At 39.6% G+C, this 14,684-nt stretch overlaps 1 protein-coding gene across 5 annotated transcripts in view; it reads right to left on the bottom strand.

Annotated features, from left to right (window-relative positions):
• GPATCH2 (G-patch domain containing 2) overlaps positions 1 to 14,684 on the bottom strand; it is a 256,646-nt gene that overhangs the window by 226,258 nt on the left and 15,704 nt on the right. For 4 of the 5 annotated variants that reach the window (XM_025202576.1, XM_025202574.1, XM_025202575.1 and 1 more), the window contains exons 3-4: positions 5,623 to 5,805; positions 4,130 to 4,209 (exon numbers count right to left, since the gene is read on the bottom strand). In XM_025202576.1, the coding sequence (XP_025058361.1) occupies positions 4,130 to 4,209; positions 5,623 to 5,805 (263 nt within the window). Of the gene's footprint in view, positions 1 to 2,199; positions 2,375 to 4,129; positions 4,210 to 5,622; positions 5,806 to 14,684 lie in introns of those variants that run through there. The other variant, XM_025202578.1, reaches the window with a different exon arrangement.

Here is a 14,684-nt window from a genome sequence, read left to right as displayed (position 1 = left end):
GCTTGGCTGTGCCTGCCTCTCCCCAGCCAATCTGAATCTCCGAATCGGTGCCAAATCTCCAATTCTGATTCAGCTGAATCGAATGGGGACAGTGACTTGAATTGTCAGATCGAATCATTGTCCTCCAAATTGGCCAAATCGAATATTTCCCTATTCACACAGGTTTAATTTCTAACCATGTTAGAAGCATTCTGTTAAATCACAAGATCTCTTCAGTAACATGATGGGGATCCTAGGGATACAGTCTGATATATCTCAACTTAGCATAGCTAACGTAGTACTGTAGCCTGAAAACCTTTAGTATTAAGGAACAAGCATCATAGTGATGTCACTTGTCAACACCACCTTTGAATTGTCTTTTAATAATAGTGTTCTGGATTTATATAATAAGAACATAAAAAAAAAAACTAAAAAAGAAATCCAAGTATGCCAAGTCCTATAAGATTTTATATTATAACATTGTCTAAAAAATCTATAGTATCAAATACTGATATGTTGTAGGAGTTATAACAAGTTACTCCCATGGCTTTAAAATTATTTATTACATACCCACTACAAATATGGCATATTTAAGTCTAATCAAAAGAATTGTTCAGGAAATTTGTAGAGATAAATAAATATATGCAATATATAAAAAGCAATCAAGACATGCAATGCCAAAGTTAAGGTTGTCTGCTCAATTTTGATTTTACCTCTTTGCATTTACATATTGTACTAAAATAATTAAATGACATGAGCATATATTTTTTTCCTGAGACCTGTGTCTCATTTGGCATATTGGTTAAACAATGTATAGCAAACAGACAGCTATTCAATGGTCACTTTTAGTCCTATCATGCATGCTCCTCTGTCTCCTTCAGTTTCTCCATCTTACCTGCCTACTTCACTAGATAGCAATCTTCATTCCATGTGTCTTGCTAATGTAAAATAATACACTATTTTGACAACAATACATGAACCAAGCATGAGGGGGAGAGTTGGGTCATTAAAAAGGTGAATCTGTCAACAAACTGTATGGATGCTTGAACAAGTTACAAGATAAGCAAGGACAGCTTGAACTTAGCATCTCTGGCACATTGTGGTAACTGATTATGTACAAGTTCTTATCCCACTTTCACTGGGTGGTAAAACCACCTCACCTTCAACGCAAAGTAGGAAAATGCACATGGGTATCTAGCACAGAGCAGCTGTTAGACTATAAATTCATGCCCTAGTTTACCACGGTGGGAATGTATTTTTATGCCCATACTCAAAAGCAGTATAGCAGTGACAAAGACAAAGACAACTATAGCAAAATTGTACTTAAAGTTTTTTTTAAACATAGCTAAATTGTTCTATTAAAATATGTTTGACAAATAATCAGGCAAAGTATCTGCTACAATACATGGCTTGCAAAGGCAAATATGAAATAAAAACTACTGACTGACCCACAGAGCATAGCATTTGTCCTAGAGTCTCAAACTTTCATTACTAGCAACAGAAACATATGGAGAGTCAGATACCTGTATGAGTAGTCACTGCCCGCTAGATGCAAATGATAAGAAGTATGACAAACTGACTAGTTATCTTACAAAAAATGAAGTGAACATTTATGATAAACTTTAATTTCTTGTGTAGATGATGATTATGTATTGGAGCTAAACACTTTTGCCCCTCCAAAACAGGTTACATTTTTTCAGGATTTTACCACGTTGGTCCTGATCCTGTAGAAGAATCCTTAATTTGAATGTGCAGAGCCCCACTGTGTTCAACTGAACTCTGCATGGGTGCAAAGCTCAGTGCACACTGAATAATGCTTTGTAATCTTATGCATAAGATTACAAGGCATTATTCCTTGATTAAACATAATTACTAAAATGGGTACACTATACTCTAACATTCCGTAGAAGAGAATTCAGTTTTCACAGACTTTGAAAGGGAGAAAAGGTATCACTGCTCTAGACATCACAGCCTCATCTCCGTTAAAAATGAAATAATTAGGTCACCAGCACAATTCTGTTCAATGGGTTGAGTCCGCAGTGTTCTTCTTTGCTCAGGATATTAATCTTTCTAAAAGCATTCTTGCACTTCAGTGTAACAATCTAACAGCAGTAATTACTTCTTGTTCTGCCTTATCAGATGTCACAGGTATTAAATGATTTTTTTCTTTTTGCCATTGGATTGAAGTATTTAAAAGATTTTATTTGAAAATTGCTCACTGATAACAAACAAGCTCTTGTGTTCTGCCTTAAAGAGCTAAAACTTCCAAAGTGGAAGTAAAGTGCATGGATGTAGAAATAAATGAACACCAAGGATGCATGCAAGTCAGGAGATTCTGTATGCTGGCAGCTCGTTGTAGATGTGTCCAATATATTTTTCCTCCAAATGTGGGATTCTGTAGGTAAAATCATTTTACCATCCTTTGAAAACATGCCCTCTTAGAACATTCTATCCAGTCATAATGCTACACAATGATAAAATTATTATTTAGATAAATTATTTTCTTTAATAGATTCAGGAATGAAAATATATTGTCAACATACTAGAGGAATTTTATTTGGAAAGGAATGTTGTTGCTTAGAAGAATGCAGAAATTGTACTAGAAAAACAATATTACTCATTATATGCACATGCATGTGCACGCACATACACACACACATACACAAATGGTATCTCTCCATCAACTGAAACTTAATCATCTTTTTACAATTTAGAGGGAAATGCAGTTTTTAGGGTGGTTAAGTCATGTATCATCAATACCATGAAGCTAACCTATCAGTTGTAATAGCTCCTATAAAATACCAGAGTGAGATTGCAATAAGCCTAGAAAATGGGCTACAAATCCCAGATATGCTCAAGCAAGCAGTGAACCAAAAATAAAAATAGGTAGATCTGAAACCAAGAACTAGATAGCATTCATCTAATTCATGACCAGAGTTCATAGGCCAAGGTTTTAAAGCATCTTATTCAGCTCTGAGTGGCAATAATTGAATGGAGACTTCGATTATAAAATACCCGTCTCAAAAAAGGGTAACTTTTCAGTAGACCTATCTATGCTTTGCACATGTAATACCACTTCCACTTCTTGCCACCATATTATTCTAATTAGTTTAAAAAAAAAAAAAAAATCAACAGATCCATTAATAATGAAGAACACTATGCTGAAGGTCTATGTATTTATTATCCTGTTATATAGTAACTATCAAACAGAGAGAAGCCTTAAATAATTATAGTGAAACGAGTTCTTCTGGCTTTCTCTTTGCCCCTCATGCTCCGTTTTGAAAAAGAAAGGATTAGATCCCACTTCTATTAGTAATCTGAATTTTGTGTTTTGAAAGCTGCTCTTCTCTCACTCATTCTTCTAGAAGGAATATTCTAAAAGCTGAATTAAGAGTACAGAAGGAAAGGGGGTGATAATTGGACTTTCCTCTTTCCTTAGGAACTAAAATTGAAGAGACGTATTAGACATATTACCAATGTTTGTACCCAAAAACTCGAAACAGTCTGAAGCAGCCAGGGGATTGTGTGATGGGTATATATGAGGAGTATCAGACCACTAACCTCATTTTAATTTATGGCAAAAAAACCCTAAAAACATGAAAACTTGAGGGTTAAAGGGACATAGAAGCGCCCTGGGGGAAGGCGGGGGAAGGGGAAAGGGCAGGGGAGAGAGACTAGTACATTAATCCTGGATGCCACACAGCCTCACTAGAATACACTTAGTACCTGGTATAGTTGATTAAAATCAGTTTTGACACCTTTGGTATGAAATAAATGAAAAAGCAAAAATTATTTTTGTACATACATGCACTGAAAAAAAATACATTCCTTTTTCTTAGAGAGCTCATAATATAAGCATAAAGGAATAATCTGTTTGAATACATATGCTATTCCATTACAATGGCATATTGTAGGAGAGGAGAGTTAGAATTAAAATATCTTAACCAAAAAGCCAAAACTTGGGTGTTAAAACTGATTTATAGTTGCATCTTACCACAGCAGTTTGTGCCCTGTTAAGAGAATTAACCATTTCAGCAATATATAAACTTAAAATTTCAATGAAAAGGGAATATGGAAATCTTTATTATTGTAGTTCCCCTAATTAAAAGAATAGTTCAAGTTAGTATGCAACACTAAAAATCATGCCTACCAATGCTGCCTGGTTTCCCGAAGCCTTTTTGATGTTCCTTGCTGGCATTCCACGAAGATGATTAAGTCTATTCTGGAAACCTACAAATCAGAATTATATCTCTGTTTAGAAAACATTTTTATACAGGATCAAGTTACCAACTTAAGAAAGACAATGGGCATCATAGGTAACTGCTTACAGACACATTCTCAGTACAGTGGTGGATCTAAAAGTGCTAATTTTATTCTTTGAATTATGAAAAGGGCAGGTAGGAATAGAGAAATTATTTTGCTTCTGTTCCCAGCACTTTTAAAATGATTACAGGACCACTTTTCCTCACGGGTCAGCAATCTACAGCCCACAGATCAGATCTGTGCCACAGAGCTCCTGGATCTGGCCTGTGGAACAAAAGCTTTAGTAGCACTTGGTGGCAGGTGGGCAGCAGGGAGAAGTGGCAGCAGCAGCAGACAGGTCCCTGTGCTGGCCCACCTTCAACCTGAGCCTGACAATGTAAAATGTCACTGACCCCTGCTTTCTCCCGTTCTGGTGTCCACACTTCAAAAACAACATGGAAACACCAGGGAAAATACAAAAGTAGGCTAGAAATGATTCCAAAGGGCAGGAAAACAAGTCATGTGATGCAAGACTTTAAGTTCAATCTATTCAGCTATTAAAAAAGTTCGAGTTGACTTGAGCATAAGTTTTCCTAATGGAAAAGTACCTGCTAAAGAGAGGATATTCAGTCTTGTAGAGTAGGCATGGACAAAATCCAATGGCTGAAAGTTGAACTAAGGGCAAATTCAACCTTGAAATAAGATACCTCTCACTGTTAAAGAACTGTAGCAATGTTGGAACAGATAGCAGAGAATGATAGGATCCACCCTTGTTTGGAGCCTTTTGAAGATAAGAATCAGGCATCCTTATAAAATCTATGCTGTAACTCAGTTTCTGGGGAAAAAAAAACCTGTGGCTTGTGTATGCTGTAAAGCAAAAGAGATCATTGTGGTCTTTTCTGGCTAGTGTCCATGAATCAATCTACTTACACAAAATACTAAAATTATTGGAAACCTTGGAAACAAAGAAGTCCAAAGATTCTAGTTGAACATTACTGAACATTTGTATTTATTACTGAACCTACATGAATACCATTTTTGCTTCTAAAATTATTTTCTTTTTTAAGCGTTAAAGCTTTTATTACAAAATGCACAGAATTATCTTGATGTTTTATACACGAGTCCAATGAAGTCATGACAACTCCTTGCAGAATGCAGATTTAAAGGATCAGACAACAAAGGTATCTTTCATATAACTTGACCTTTATAATCACTGTCAGGGTTTTTTGTCCCTTTTTATTGCTAGTCTTGACGATACTCTAAATTAAAAAGTGTATGAACTCTCAACCTGATGATGCCCCAAGATCAAGACTGATAACTTCACACTTTATATCTCAAATACAGGCCCACAGACATCTTTCCATTGAAACTAGGCTAAGTAAGCTGTAAAGTATTACTGACCTCTTCTCCCTGAATGGGACATAAGAGGAAAAGCACCAGTTAAGATACTTTCAAAGACTGGATCGGGTAATTCTTTTTCCAATTCTGCAGAGTCCTCCTGTTCCCACCAAGAACTGATTCCTGTGATTCCACATGCGCCGCCAGATTCATTTTCATGAAACCAGTCACTTTGCTCATCATCACCTGTGTAAATATAGTAAACCCCACACCAAAAAGGTGGTGGGGAGGTCCAGGTTTATTACTCAAAGAAATCACATTGCATCACAGTAACTCTTTTGCTTTATAGCAGTACTATAATTACTTGTATATAGCGGCTCTGTTTAGAGAATGGTTTTTAATAGCATGACAAGTACTGCCATCAATAAGAACACATAAAATGTAATGTTTTAGAACCAATTTAGAATTGTGAAAAACAATAATAAACTGGTTAATCCTTTGGTGATAATTGCAGGGAAATCCATTTAAATTACTGCACTTTCCACATTAACAAAAAACAAGCCTTAATCTCCTGCAGGGAATTAAAAGGTATAAAGCTGTGAAACTAGTTCTTTGCAGCTGATAATGGTATATAATTAGCTTAATTTCATGATTTGTATGGCTTGTAAAAGGGGAAAACAATCATGAACAGATGTGACTAAATGAAATTAATCTGATTAAGTTCATTAAGAAATAAGTTTTGAAAAAGTTGATTTTAAATGAAAAGTGACAGTACCATGTGATATACTGAGGAATACTACATTTGCACTATGAAGCTGGTCAGCTTTAAGAACAATATTTATGGGCACAGTTTTTCAATTAAAATTAGAGATAGCCTCAATTTCAAAAGCAAGATAAAAAAAAACAAACAATGAAAGTCTTGCCTTCAACTAACCTAATAGTATACAAAAATAAATACAAACGTTTAATTAAAGATGAGTACTATACCAAAAAAAAAACAAACCTGTGTTTCGTATAAAGAGGTAGCACAAGAGAAAATTAGGGAAGAAAACGGAGTACTGTCTTTTTAGGAAAACAGAAAATTGAGATGATCATTCTTTCCTAAACTGCTGATTCTGCAATGACTGCTCAGTTTAGTAGGAACACTTAAATCTGACAGTATCCCTTTAAGAGGTCTCCAACTGTCCTCCTTTCATCCTTGAGTTTTAAAAGTGAGCTATCCAGACTTGATGTTCCTGATATTGTATTGTCTGTGTTATATCATTGAATTTGTCCATAACTATTTTCATGTATAAAACTCTTTTGAACTTGGTGTTTCACATTTTAAAGATGCAAGACTTTGCAAAAACAGACATTACATAAATGTATGTTAAATAGGGTTCAATAAGTGAAGGCTTGAAACATTCAATTATGTTAAACTTCACTGTCACTCAGACAAGAGCAAGAGCACATCACCTGGATAACCCAAGCAGACTCTTGTGGCAAAAAAACAGGTATATAACTCCAAATAAGTTACTAAATAAAAATGTATATGAGACAATTCCACAGTATCAAGCCAGCACAGTACTAGAGAACTGAAAATATTAGATCTGGTCTGAATGACTTCAATGTTGCTAGCACATTTAAAAGAATCAAAGCCCCTCACTGGACCTTTATGGATGAATTATAGCCTTAAAAATCCTTTGTGGTCACAACTAACATCCAAACTGATACACTGTAGAACAGTGGTTCTCAACCTTTTCAGACTTAAGGCACCCTTAATAGACTCAACGCATCTCTCAGAAAATGTCAGCTCTTAGTTTTCACTTTTTTTTTCTTTTTTTTTTAACTACAGAAAAATAATAAAGCAACTCTTGTATTGTGAAGAACTCAGAAAGACCACAACAGATCAGAATGTTTTAACACTATGAGTTCCTATTTGAAAACTCTGGGTTTATCTTGTAAATGATGTCTGAACACCTAACAGAGTTAACATTGTATGACATCCTGCAGCAATCCTGAAAGGTTCTCAAGGTACCCCAGGAAGCTATAGCACCCTGGCTGAGAATCACTATTTTAGGAAGAGGCAAGGAGAAAAGAGAAACCTGTAAATGATTAGTAATGGGGGGGACGGGGGGGACTGCAAAACTTATTTCTACTACAGTATAAATTTGTTGGGCATATTTCAGGTCATTTCCAATTCATACACTTTTCCATATTTATGCTGCTGTGACTTTTTACGAAGGCTGTCCCCTATTAATTCTATCCTTGCCAAGGTCAAGGTCAGTTTCTATCTATAAAGGCAGTCCCTGATGTTCCACAATAGAATTAGAGCAACAATAGTGGGAGAGTGCATACAAACAATTCTGCTAATCATGAATTACATTTCAATTACCTATGTTTTTCATTTAGTTATCACAAACTTTTGCCCAAGTGAAATTTACTCAACTACTAGGTCATGGAAAGTCAAATGTAGGCTGCTAGCAGGGATTTATTTATCAAGAAATGAAATTTGTGAACAGAATGAGGACCAAGTGATACTAAAACAAATTACTTGCAATTAATGGGCTTTTTTACATGTGCTGTGGGACACGGTGCCAGGAGCTTTAATTAGCGCAACGCACTAATTAAAAGCGCCCATGTGTCATGTGTATTAGTGTCCCTGTGCATCCCTGTGCAGAAAAAATGGCGGTGGGGAGCTTTGAACAAAAGCTCACTGAACGCGTTTTATTTCAAAGCGCCATTTTTTCAGCACAGAGACACGCTGGGATGCATGATGTGGAAAGCTGCCAGAGCATGTCAATTTCTGTGCAGACTCAATTGAGTCTGCTCCGACACGCAGGCTCCACACATGTATATAGGAGCCCAATGATTCCACCATCTCAAACCCCCAGGCATCAGAATCCATTATTTTTTAAGTTCATGTCTGACAGACAGAACAAGCAGATTTGCTTGTATCCAGACATGACTGAAAAAAAATGCAACAAATTTATGAGATGGCAAAGTTGTTTGTAAGTTATCTTTAGCCATCTCTTATCCAGTCACATCTGCTGTGGTCATAGCAGCTGCTGTACGTTTTCATCAGGCTAAAAGTAAATAGACTTACTGCTGCTGCTGTTTAGTTTAAAGAACACTTTTATTAAAGACCTCAAAAAGAAGTTTAGCTTAATAATTCCTATTTTACATGGGGGGGAAACAAAAGTACCAAAAGTTTGAGTAATTTGTTCAAAGTTATATAGAAACTAAAAAAAAAGAATGAGCACTAAGCCAGGAGGAAGAGCTGTTACAGGGTTTATTTGTCTACCTAACTCCATATCTACGGTTTTGACTCTTTAATCATAATTTCATGTAAATGAATATTTAGGTTATAATCAAAGGCAGTTCTGTTCTGTTCTTTTAAGGACCTCCTGAGCTCCTTTCCTTGAGTCCACCTGGTCTGTATGTTTTTATTCTATAAAAGCGGTTACACACATCAGCACCCCCATTCTATTTTATATATAATGACAAGGTAAAAGTAAACAGAACATTACAAAGATGCTGTTTTCCTGATTCTGTTTTGAGAGAGACCAACAAGGCAACTATACGACTTTTTAAATCTTCTGAGACAAAACTGGACATCTCAATTAGTAGTAAGAGAAAATACCAGCTTCAGAATCTACTATTCACACAAATGAACATAATCTGTTCATTACTGCTTATTAATTGAGTTCTCAATAGCCAGTTCAAGAAGTCTTGGACAACATATTGTATTGGAAAAGACAAATTTCCCCAGAAATTTAAAGGGCTGGGGTGTATATGAACTACTGAATAACTCTAGGGTTCCTTCCACCTAATGTATATTTGATATATTACCTGAAATGCTGAAACTTTTATTTGCCAATGGAAATACTGAACACTGTGAATTAATTTTTCACTTGTCTGAAATGGTTTGGGTTAAAAAGGCTCAGACCAAGATGGGTTTCTGAAAATACTGTCACAGTATAAACTGCCTGATAAATATTCCTCTTCAATTCATTGATGTCTGACCACATACTCCAATGTTGTCTCACTTCACATAAAAAGTCTTGACTGGGGGAAGTGGAATTATCTGCTTGAAATTATGTGGTGAATAGATCTAAGTGACATTTATCAGCCACCTCTGTCACATATTTTTAAAAATCTAAGTTTGCCATAGAGGAACTATTTGTCCTTTCTGGTCTACAACTACTCTTTGGAATCAGAGAGCTTGTATGATTAGGGCACACTTGTATTGTGGTGTGGATAAAGTGGCTGGCTAAGAAAATGAACCTGATGGACATAAAATGAAGAATAAGACCCCCAGCCCAGTACTTAAGCACCTCATTGTAGACCTGCTACCACCAACTGGGGGTTTAATCAACAATACTGAACTCCAGATAAATCCAAATGATTACCTAGGACAAGTCTACTCAGTATTTTTCCCCAATTGTTGTGATCTCGTTAAATCAGGCATGCTAGTGAAACTATTATTAGCAATTTGGTTAAATTTTAATACAGCTGGGTTCAGTGTCACTTGGTTATTTCAATGATAAAAGTATTAAATGGTACTTTTATAATCTAACATCGGATTAAATAATAATATAATCTTGCATTTAAAATATACGCGTCTATCCATATCAATAACCTCTATTAAAACATTTTGGTCACAATGCTCTGAATAGCTTTAATCCCAAAAAGAAAATAATGTCTGAAATTTTTTACTTGACAGCTTTTTCTAGTTGTGTGGTCACACTTTTTCACTTCCCTGAATGGGTACTTAATTCTCTTTTTTCCTTGGCATTTTATGCTTGATATGCTTGATTCTCACTTAGTTGTTTCTAGCTCTTCTGGAATGCTGTCCTCAGATGACTGGTGAAGTCTCCTGTATGAGTTTCTTGTGCAGATGCAGGGAGTCTTGCTGGTTTTTGCTGCATGAACACTGAACCATCTATTTGCTGATTCCAAATATAATCTTTCACAAAGTAATAGACACCTGAATCCAAGCTCATTATATACAAATACAAATCTCCCTGATCTTTACTGGAAGTCTGGAATCAATGGTGCAGTTTACTCTCTCTACTAGGGGTGCACTGATAGAGATTTTGCGGGCCAATACCGATAGTCGATATTTAAGGAGGCATATCGGCTGATACTGATATGATATCCAATACAGCTGCCATCAGGTGGTAAGTCCAGTGTGGTAGAAGGGGAAGAGGGAAGGGAAAGGGTGTGGGGGTGGCAGATCAACGCCCCCCAGTGAGGGAGGGTGCAGGGGCACGCGCTGCCCAGCTGGGGCAGGGAGGGAGCACGGGGCTGAGGCGCAGCTTGTGGGGTGGGGGCAGCTCCCATTGCTGCAGCCCGCCCTGCACCACGCAGATCCGGGGGCACACGGCCCGCCCCGCCCTGCTGGGGTGCAAGCAGCTACAGGGTGGAGCCAGAGCTGGCGCTGTGCAGGGCTTTTCTTGCTGGGCTTGGAGCAGGCTCTAGCAGACCTGGGAGGAGGCTCCAGCTATGCCAAATTTTGCTGCAGCTCTGCTCCCAGCCCCGCACCGCCGGGCATAGCCCCAGCTAAACACCTTGCCTCCACACAAGTGCCGGGAAAAGCCGTGGGTGTGCCAGGTGGTGGCGCAGGGCTGGGAGCAGAACTGCAGCGAAATTTGGGGTGTCTATAGTCTTCTCCTAGCACTGCTAGAGCCTGCACTGAGCCCAGCCCACGGCAAGAAAAGTCCTGCGCAGTGTCAGCTCCGTTTCCACCCGACAGCTGCAGCCTACCCCACGCTGCATAGATCCAGGGGCACATACCCACCCTGCCCCCACCCTCCCAGGGTGCAAGCAGTGGCGGAAGCTACCCCACCCCACAAGCCACAGTTCTGTCCTGTGCCACTGGCTGCGCAGTGCCTTCCCCTGCCCCCTCCCTCACCATGGGGGGGGGGGGTGTTGATCTGCTCCCCCACACCCTTTCCCTTCCCCTTCCCTCCCCTTCCGATTTACCAGTTGGAGGCAGCTCTCCACACTGCCAGCTCTGCTCTGTGCTGCGCTGTGGCTGCATGCAGCACGGGCATTTATCAGCCAAATTATTGGCCCCATCTGGCTGATATCTGATATAGACAATTTTCTTTTTATCAGTACTGATCTGATATTGGACCGATGTATTGGTGCACCTCTATTCTCTACTTCTACACTAGATGGGCAACTCTGACCTCCATCTTTTTATCTGAAGTTGCTGGCAAACCTTTTGCAAAAGCGAGAATTAAAATTCCTTCCCTGATAACTACAGATACAACTTAGTACACTGAACCAGAATACTATGTTTCATCAACGCCATCATAGCCTTTATCTTTCAGGGGCTATACTCCATAAACATTAAGAAGGGTATCATATGCTACTATCAAACATCAATTTCCAATAGGTGTTTCTTGTATTAGGCCTCAAATTAAATTTGTATGAACTCCCCAAGCCTATCAGATTGAGGATTTCCCATAAAGCCTCTCCCTCTCTCTCCTTGCACTTACTTATCTTACCTGTCAAGATATTTTATGGATCTAACTTTTCTCTGTAACCATGTCCAGCCAAAAGATCTGGTGGCTACCTGGCTCAATGTCTTATACTGCAGATGATCTACTCTTCCATTATCCTGAGATACAGGCAACCCCCCCGCTTAGCGCTCTTAACTGGTTCCTTAAAAAAAAAGCCAGCGTTAAATTAAACCAAGCATTAAGCAAAACCAACTTTCACTTTCTAAAGACACCAAAATCACTTTCTAAAGCCACCAAAATCACCAGAATCAGGGCTGCCAGGATTAGTGTCAGTTTCAGTGCTAGCTATATGATGCCCGTGATTGTTATAATGAAACTTGCTGAGTGCTAAGTGGAATCAGGTATCAATATAAAATGAGAGCTGTAGCAAAATAGTGCTAAGCAACACAGCATTAAGCAGGGGTTGCCTGTATTCTCTGCTGTCTTCTGTAAACTTTCTATCAAGACAATCTTACTACCTGCATACACAAGTGGCAGCAATCCCCCATGGTTGAGGATGATCACTCCCATGGGTCAATTAAAGGGTTGTAGGTGAGTCCGTTGATTGTTAAGGCGGCCAATCCTAGAGCCACAGACTCTCTGGCAAACACCACAGGTGGTAATTAAAGAGAGAGTCAGACCATGGATTTCTTGGTCTTGTTTCCTTTCCTTCCATTTCTGTCATTTTTCTGCCTCCAGTGGGAGACTTTTTTCCTCAAAGTAAGATGTACCTTCTCTAACAAGGTGTTGCCATGGAGCCCTGTCCTGGGCGATTTTTTCCCAATTTGTGGTATCAATACCACACCTTCTTAATGTTCACCTTGAGGATGCCCTTGAAGCACCTTCTCTGGCCCCTGCGTGTCCTTTGTCCTTGGCTGAATTGGGAGTACAGTAGTTGTTTCAATAAACGTACATCAGACATGAGCATACAATGCCCTGTCTACTGAAGCGGATATTGAATAATCAACACTTCCATACTGGTGGTGTTAGGTAGGTGAGGACACTGGCATTGGTGTGATGAGTCTCCCACTATATGCTAAGGATCTTCTAGAGGTAGCACTGGTGATGGTGTTCCAGGCCTTTCAAGCGATCCCTGTATGTCAGCTGAGCTTCAGAGCTGTAGAGCACAGCTGGGATCACCACACCCTTATATAGTAACAGTATAGGAGCTGTGTTTGTTCAATCATCATTGAACACATGATGATTCAGTCTTCTGAAGACAGAGCTGGCACATTAGAAGCTATACTGGATCTCTTTGTTTCTGTTGGCTGTCTCTGAGAGATGGCTGCCAAGGTATGCAAGGTGTTCAAAGTTCTCCAGCTCCTGTCCATCAGTGAGGATCTCTGCCAGGGGAGTTGACTGGCCCAAAGCAGGCTGGTGAAGCACCTTTGTTTCTATGATGTTAAGGGTCAGTCCCATGCACTGGTAAGCTTGAGAGAAGCAGTTAAGGGCTGTGTGTAGGTGCTTCTCGATACATGCAATGACAGCACAATTATCAGTGTATTGAAGTTCCACAATTGAGACCGAAGTAACTTTGGTTTTGGCACGGAGGCAGGAGAGATTGAAAAGTTTCCCATCCATCCTGTACTCGATGCCGACACCATGTGGCAGACAGTCATGGATGAGCATCTTGATGACCACAAGAAAGGTGGAAAACAGAATTGGTATCATCACGCAGCCCCCCTGCTTGACACCAGTTTGAATGGCAAAGGGCTCCATAGCAGAGCCACTACATAAGATGGAGGCAGCCATCTGGTTATGAAAGAGTCTTAGGATGGTGATGAATTTCCCTGGGCAGCCAAACACTGAAAAACCTCTTATCTAAGTTTGGCTGCCCAGGAAACATACAAACACATCAGGAGCCAAATCAGGGGTTAATCATTGCTAAACTTCATTCAATATCCCCAGTCTAGTTTCCTTGAGTAGATCTTAGTGCACTTCAAGTAACTGGACAAATCTTACCCCAAGTCACTACATGATCAGTCTAGGGATGTAAATATCATTTTAAAAATGACCTATTTAACCTCTTCTAACCCTCTTCCTGGTGCTGCGGATCCTAGCAGAGGGTGTTCAGCCCACAAGTGGATGCCTCAGGCGTAATCCTGCACAGCACGTCCATCCATCACATGCCCCCAGGCTGGGAGAACCACCGGAGCCTGGCGGACAGGCAGGTGGAAGGAAGACACCACTCAGGGCTCTGGCTGCCCACAGGCTGAAGGCACTACCTGGGCACAGTCCCATGAAGGCAGGAGCCCCTGTGAGTTCTATGGAGGTTGGGGGCACCTGGTTCCATGCAGCCTGTCCCTGAGGCACCTGATAGCAGCCCTGCTACTGTTCTCACTCCTATTTAAGCCCTGCTCCACTGCACGACTTTGCCTGGCTCCACTCCCCCAGGTAACTGCTAATTACCTCCCTGCCACAGCAGCTGCACAAGGCTGCAGACTGGATCTGCACCACCTCCCGGGCAGCCCCTGTTGGAGGCACTCCTCCAACAGCACTGAGCTGGGACGTAAACAGTAAATGTTAAATGGTATAAATATAATTACCATTTAACCTTTTCTATCCTTAGATCAGTTCCAGTCTATTATCACTGCCCTGGCTGAATTCACACACTACATTTGGTTTCCAGCTATA

This window comes from Alligator sinensis, unplaced genomic scaffold, assembly GCF_000455745.1.
Source record: "Alligator sinensis unplaced genomic scaffold, ASM45574v1 scaffold178_1, whole genome shotgun sequence".
Taxonomy (NCBI): Eukaryota; Metazoa; Chordata; order Crocodylia; family Alligatoridae; genus Alligator; species Alligator sinensis.
This window is presented reverse-complemented; position numbering and strand designations above follow the sequence as displayed.